This window comes from Caloenas nicobarica, chromosome 2 (genome assembly GCF_036013445.1).
Source record: "Caloenas nicobarica isolate bCalNic1 chromosome 2, bCalNic1.hap1, whole genome shotgun sequence".
Lineage (NCBI taxonomy): Eukaryota > Metazoa > Chordata > Aves > Columbiformes > Columbidae > Caloenas > Caloenas nicobarica.
Window position 1 is genome coordinate 125,674,374 of NC_088246.1, and position 7,583 is coordinate 125,681,956.

The window sequence follows — 7,583 nt, forward strand, 5'->3', positions numbered from 1 at the left end:
TATTGGCATTTGAGCTGGCTGGTTTAAAGCTGGCTTAGGTGGCTTTGGTGTAAATCTCTGAGAACTTTAAGACATTAAAATGACAAACAGTAAGATTATGTATTTGGTTCAGCCATTATCATTTATTTTAATACAGTCCCAACTTTCTGAAAAGAAATATATTACAATGAATATAATACAAGTTTTGCAGTTTCACTAGAACGTGAACAGTTTTGTAGATTTTCTTCAGGTCTTTTTCTAGTTTTTCATAAAACCATAAAGGTACTTCCCCAGGAAATTCTCCCCTCCCCACTGAAAATCAGCCTTTATACAACAAAATTCTCATTTTCTTTGTGGGGAGAACCACCATCCTCAACATTTCAATTATAAAAAAGAATAAGTTTTAACTGTAGTTGAATTTGGACAATTATTTTGAATCAGCTGATGAAATTTTAACTCACTCTGGGGAAGTATTTGCTGACAGGAAAAAAAGAACTACTATACATGCACAACTCAGAATCTCAACTTGCATTCCAAAATGGCTGGTAAAAGGGGAAACATCTGTATCAATACGGTGCATTAAACTCACTGCATGCTGATACTGTAACAGTATACATCATGCATTTTCCATTAGACTGATGAATTAGCATCTTCATATAGATTTTCCCCGAAGACTTGCAACATTTCATTTGCATATATACATAAAATATATATAAAGTATATGTTATGTAGTGTATTTATATAGTACATATTTTATATGTATATTATAAAATATATATTCATACACATTTCAGCCTATACCTAAAATCAATGTCATTGACTGGTTGCAAAATACCCAGTCCTGCACGGGATTGATCTAAAGAAGGACATTGCACATTTTTGTCCACAAGCTCCATCTCAAAATATGAAAAAATCAAAGCCAAAAATTGTTTAATTTCATGGACAGCAAATAACCTGCCGGGGCATTTTGCTACGCCTGTCCCAAATGGCATGTAATAATACTTTAACTTGCGACCGTTTCGGTAGAAGTCAGTCTTTTCTTCTCCGTTCTCATTGAGAAAGCGATCATATTTGAATGTCTGTAATTGAACCCACAAAAGAGTTAGTTGATATTTGAATATTGAAGTTCTGGTATGTGGGACATGATCTCACGTTCTTTGCTTATAGCTCTCCTTTTCTTTTGTGACTTCTTAAAATAAGGATTATAACTTGCATCCTTGTTCATGCAGCAGAACTGGAAGATTTCTCATTCTGTGCCTTTGGGAAAATATTATCCTTACCATTGTCCTCCCTCAAACCCCCCTATAATAGTGATCTTTCCTCACTGAAGAAGACAGTCAGTAGAAGGCTCTGTTGGGCTGGCAGCACACTTTTTGATTACACTAAAACATATTTTGCAGATAGTGCTGGCACTGACTTTATTATTTTTCTTGCATACCATTATGTCTCCAGGTGTAAGAACAGACTGGACTACAACGGAAAACCAGACATGGGGCACCCCGACAAATGCTGTTTAAAGGCATGTTAGGTTTTGCTCCAGCACAGAGTTTAATGCACTTCGATAAATACTTACCAAGGGATCAGTGTAGATTTCTGGATCAAAATGCAAGAGCTGAGGATAAAGAGCTACAATATCATCACTGCGAATGTTGTAAAAATCGTTCTCTAAGTGCAAAGTGAAATCCTCCTTGGCAACTCGGAAAGTCATGGATGCACTTGATAGCCTCATTGCCTCCTTGATGATGCTGTCTGTCAGGAGAGGAAAATGAACGATTACCAGGGAAATAGTATGTGCATGTCCTTGGAGAAGGTCACATATTTTGAACTGTTTCAAACCCATTATCAAACTCTGCATTTATTAAAAGAAATATTTTAACAATAACTTTGTAAATGCCTAAGAAAGTGTCTTTCTCATTTCTTTTTAGCATTGTTATCTCTTCTGCAGATAACACCAAGAACATAATCTGCTTTCCCCTAGAAAAATACTTAGAGTTGATGCAACAGAACATTTGAAAGTGAGACACGTTTTCACTCTGAGATAAAGAACAAACCAGTCAAAACTGGATACATTAAAAAAACCCCAAACAACAACAACAACAACAAAACAGTGCAGTGATCAGGATTTTCTGAAACTTTAAGAGATGGTGCATAGAAAGCAGTACTCATAAAAGTTTGCTTGAGGTTTTTTTTGTTTCAATATAAGCCGTTTTTTTAAAAAAAGAACAATAGTTATAAGGTGACATTTTCAAAACTCTCTGTAACTTGGACACTTTTGGAAAATGTGCCTATGATTTTAAACATATTAAGAAGAAATAAAAGTAATGGTATTAGAACATATTGCTTCACATAATAAGAATTAGGATATAAAATTTGGAAACACCCTTTTATTTGATCTAAAGTCATTACTAAACAAAATATTGTTATGAATTATCCATGGGTCTCCAATACTATGCTGTATAGCTGTGTAGCAGTATTGAGACATGCCACTACACACCAGAAAAGTGCTATTCATGTGAATTTTTATGCTATCAGTATCACCTGGGACCTTGGGGAGACTGTGTTGGCTATTGCTAAGGAACACAGAGGTTTTTGTTCTAGTGTGTGTTGGCTAATTCCATAGTAAGGCCATAGCAAACATTTATATAGTAACAAATATAAGACTGTGAAAGCTGTGGGATGATTTCTAGTACTCCTGCATAAAATAACCATACCTAGTATTGGCATATTATCCAGCTGTTTTCGGTTCAAGGAAATACGTTTTCCATCTAAGCTGATCTTCTCTCCAGCACTTTCCAAAATACTTTGCACTTCTTTGGTAGCAGCTCTCATTGCTTCTGGACTCCTAAGATCAAAAGAACAGAAGTATAACATAATTTTACTCTTAAGAATGGTTTAAAAAAAAAAAAAAAGTTCAGTTTGTTAACTGACAAGTACAACCTTCTAAAATGAAAAAGTTAAAGTAAAATGCTGAAATTACACTTTTTATGTCTTGGCAAAAATACGATAGCTTCAAAAAAGGGAAAAGAACCCCAAGGGTTTGATTCTGCCTCCAGTGACAAGTAAGGCAGAACTCAGGTGAGTGCATAACTCAGGTAATAAATAGGAATGTCACTAAAAAGCAATGCCAAGAATAAGAAATAAAACAGTCAGTTGTAGATTAGGAAATAGTCCCACTGCAGGTAGGAAGCGTAGGAACAGGATCATAGATCAGTTTTATAATATCACTTATCCTGGATGATGTCCTACTATGTGGCAATATTCTGTCTAGCTGAAAAGAATCTTCCTAATACTAAAAGTCCACATAGTATCCTTCACTGTCTAAACTTTCTTACAGACACTGAATATGTGAGCTATGGTGAAATACATATAGATAATAATACAGGATGCAATTGTGTCTTGATTAAGGCACAACTGATCAGGGTGTTAAAAGACTCCAAGGCCAGAAGACCTAAAGACAATGTGTTCTTGGAATGAAAGGTACTAAAGAACTGCAGATATTAGTATTGGCAGGTAGATATGAGGATGCAAGCCACTGGCTAAATAAAAATGTTGGAAATTTAGATACGTATTCAAGACTTAGTCATGCTGAGGTAGACTATACTCCACAGAGGCCCACTATAAAATGAACATTTAATAGTATTATCTGAACTGTGTATGCACTCGTCTCATGAGTAACAACAGCCTACGCTACAACCTTGGTAAGATCTATGAAAATATAAACTATTTTCTGTTAAGTATCTGTGAAAACATTAATGAAGTTAAAGCTTGTTTTGCCTGCCGTGATAAGATGGTCTAAAAACGTCCAATTATTTTGGGAGCCTTGAATACCATTAATGTTCTGACTGCAACCAGCACTTTTAATGTCATATCCTATAGATTTACTCCAAAGCTTTCTTGACAAAGTGTAGCATCGCCCTGGAGAATTTTTTTTTTTTAACTTTAAAAAACTTCTAAACTTCTACGGAATTGCTCTGTGCTGCCACCAGTACTTGGTCCCAGACAAGTGAAGGAGTTTTCTGTGGAAGTCCAGAACAACATGCCACTTCTGTTGTAATCAGTAAGCTTTCTGACACTGATGAGGTATCAAGTAGTGGAATTTGCCTCTATTAATTAACTGGTTTCTGAAAGACAACAAACATTTTTCTTGTTTGGAAACAAGAAATATTGGGACTTACTTAAGAAGATAGAACAAGCTCCAAAATGTGGCAGGTATGGTGTTGGCTTGGGAGGCCCAGAGCACCGCCACATGGGTCTTCGCTTTTTCCATGTCGTCGAAGGTTGATAGAGTGTCATTCAGGAACATGCGGAGGGTGACAAGCTCAGAGACGTTGTCCCTCTTCAGGAGGTTCTTGTGGAGGAGGGCCTCTCCCAGCTTCTCACGTGCACTATGGGCACTCTTGAAGAGGTGAATAGGCAGCCCTGCCACAAGGGCTGGAAAGATCCTGTCAAATTCCTTGAAGTTTTCGAGGGCATTTAGGATATGAGCTCTCTCAGTTTCCTGCTTTGATGAGAGATTTTTGTCGTGATTTGAATTAAACTCTTTACCAAAAAGTGTTAAAAAGCCAGACTCAAACATCACCTGGCAACAGAATGTATAAAGTCCTTCTGTCACCCAGGCATTAGGCTGAAGTTTAGGTGTTCTTGACTGTAGCATGACGTATTGTAGGTTTTCCATCATTGCTTCAATGAGGGCATCTAGGGCATTACCTTGAAGGGTTCTAATAAAAGTCTGATGAAAATTTTCAGTGGTGTTTCCCTCTGCTGGGTCAATGCTACGATGCCCAAAAGCCTGTCACAAAATAAATTGTATGCATGATAAATAAGGCCTGCCATAACCTTGATGATAAAGTCTAATGGAAAAAGCCAAAATAAAACTTCATAGCTTAATAGGGGGAAGCATAATAAGGGGTATTAATACTAGAACTGATACTTTCTCAGTGAACCATAGCAGTTGAGTAGGCAAATGAAGATGGATTTGAATAGATGCTTACAAATAAATGGAGGTAGTTACCTGCACCTTCATTCAACTCCCATTGACATCAACAGGATACTTTTTGCTCACTTCACTAAGAGTTTGCCTGAGCTCCTACTGTGTTGCATCATTTTTTAAGGCACTAGGACCAAGTCTTCCATAGTGGCAAGCACCTCCTGAAGAAGATTTCAGCTTCAGCAAGCTGTATTATCATTTTGTAGGTGGTGCTAGTTGTGTTTCTACTTTAGCAATTTGGGATACTACATGACTAAATAATGTCATTCTTGGACAATTCAAATCACTGCAAATTTCCTTTCCATTAAGGGAAAAAAAGACCCTAGTGTTTTAAACCAATAGAACCCAACTATATTTCAAAGGCATAATTATGCTGTAGAGATCAACTGGGTACATCTGTCCTGCCAGCAGATACTTTGCATGTTAGATATTAAAACCATTTTTTAAGTGGTACCTTGGCAGAAGTAGCAAAATGGAACTTTTTCCAGTCCAAGTGTTTTCCCTGCCGTATCAATGCCTCGTAGGAAAAAGGGTCAGTGAGGAAATGAATGTATTTCCCTGCTACTTGGCAAGTGAAAATGTGGCCATGCTTCTTCTGCTTTTCTCTGAGGAATTCAAGGGGGTTGGCACCGAACTGCAAGGCACAGCCCAGGTACGGGAGGAACCCATTTTCAAGGGGTGGCTCGCCTCGTCGCCTACAAAACACAAACAAAAGCTGAATTTAGAAGTGTGTATAAAACTCTCTCCTCCAGGACTTCAGGGTAAATAAAATGATGATGCAAGGATTTTTGTAATATGAAAAATGTAAAAAAAACCAAACCAAACCAAAAATAGTATATTGACAAATATTTTCTCTCATTTAAAGAGTAAGCCTGTTGTGAGGTCTATAGTATACAGGAAAGAATAACTTTAACACCCTGTATTATAATAAACATAATAAAACATAGTTTTATTTTATAATTTTTCTATTCTCTGGGTCAGAAATTTTTCTTTCACTTCTTTGAACGCAACATTGTTGCCACTAGCTAACATGTACTGCTGAATAATTGTCCCATAAATGAATAATCCATCTCATTCATATCATCTGACGCATTTTTAGGCAATGATATTTGCAATTCAATTTGAATACCAAGGGGAATAGTTTTTTTAGCGTAGAAAGCTTATTATTATTGGCATATCCCATTTGGACCAGATGCTGCTGAAAACAGTGGGAATGTTGCCATGATCTTCAGCAAGCATAAGAGTTAGTCTTTGAGGTGAAGTGTTGTTGAGCACATGCTTTAAGTTAACCATACACTTAAAGTGAAGTATACATTTAAATGATATTTTTTATTCTGAGTCAGAAAACTACTTTCCTGCATAGGGACACCATGGCTACTTAAATAACTTTCAGATGATACTTTATCTTTTATAGTAAATTCCTGATGGTTAAAGTTAATTATTTTCACCTTTTTTATTAAACTTTTAAAAGTAAAACAAGAAAATGACTGCTGAAAAATACAAAATTACAATAAGTAAGCAAATTATTTGCTTCTTATGTAAATGTGCCAGCAGATGTGCTTTCAAGGAATATGTATTTGACACAGTAAGGTACATAAATGTTATCTGTATTCAACAGTGGAACTAGATATGATAGACTGATAATATGAAAATGTGTGCAAGTAGGTATTAAACTATAATTAAATATAAGTATTAGCTGTGATTAGAATGCAGGTAAAACTACAGCCCAGTACTTTGGGAAAGCAGAACATGCATATTCATATTTTAATGGCCTCATTTATGCATAACTTGTACTTACAGCTATGTCTAGGCATTACCTCATTATTATTATTAAAAAGCCCATACATAAAAATTCTGTTGTAAAATAAATCACTTAGAAGACCAAACTACATTGTTGCCCATGCTATCCTGCATCTGTCCATCTGACAGTCTTAAGATTACACTTCTTTTAGTTATGTACACAGTATATTTGACAGAAATAAAGACCAGGTACAGTGACATGCATTTACAAATAGATTCCTTACCTTCTTCTCCTCCTCCCTACAAGAAACCAAAAACCACAACAGAGTATTATCACTGTTCCCCAGATCCACGATGCTACAAACATTTCTGGCAATGGTCAAAAACTTCCGAGTGGAAAACTGGTAACTACCAGTATGGCAGGAGAGGGGACTGGGAATGACACAGAAGACATGTCACTATTTATATACAGTAGGTGCACCACTGTATCTAATGGCCTTCAGCCCACCTAGCAAGCTATTGATTAACCATTTCTGGAGAGGGCCTCTTTTGCCTCTATGCTGACATCTTTCTGCAGAGAGCTTCACCGGATTGATGTAGACAGTTGCAGACATGGCCTTGAGCTGATGTCACCTATCAGTAGTGGTTCCAAAGTAATCAAAGAGCTGTAATAGTTGATAATTTGAAGGTCTGTCAGGTGTGTTTTGATCTGTCCAGCAGATTTACCAATTGCAGTTTATAGTTCAAGTTTAGCAATCTATGAAATGGCTACTGACAGGTGTCCAGAGGATTCAGACTGGGCTAAATGGTGGCTGCAGTTCGCGTTGTCCTTTAGCAGCCATACTGCTCATCCCCTCCCTCCTCCTTCGTGTGGGGC

The 7,583-nt window shown here is 36.8% G+C and overlaps 1 protein-coding gene across 1 annotated transcript; it reads right to left on the bottom strand.

The window, feature by feature from the left end:
• Positions 1 to 758: 758 nt before the first annotated feature.
• LOC135985879 (cytochrome P450 7A1) lies at positions 759 to 7,073 on the bottom strand. Its single transcript, XM_065629560.1, has 6 exons — positions 6,991 to 7,073; positions 5,421 to 5,661; positions 4,155 to 4,768; positions 2,691 to 2,821; positions 1,553 to 1,728; positions 759 to 1,058 (listed from the first exon to the last, which is right to left on the bottom strand). Exons 1-6 carry the CDS (start codon positions 7,071 to 7,073, stop codon positions 759 to 761), a joined length of 1,545 nt encoding a protein of 514 aa, XP_065485632.1.
• Between the last annotated feature and the right edge of the window lie 510 nt (positions 7,074 to 7,583).

Bases quoted from the DNA above. Each gene is read 5' to 3' on its own strand.
- LOC135985879 (XM_065629560.1), bottom strand. From the start codon at position 7,073: ATGTTTGTAGCATCGTGGATCTGGGGAACAGTGATAATACTCTGTTGT. The intron at 5,662-6,990 runs GTAAGGAATCTA...TGTGTTTTGTAG, and splicing joins GTAGGGAGGAGGAGAAGAAG to GCGACGAGGCGAGCCACCCC. The intron at 2,822-4,154 runs GTAAGTCCCAAT...TTTTGATCTTAG, and splicing joins AGCTTGTTCTATCTTCTTAA to GAGTCCAGAAGCAATGAGAG.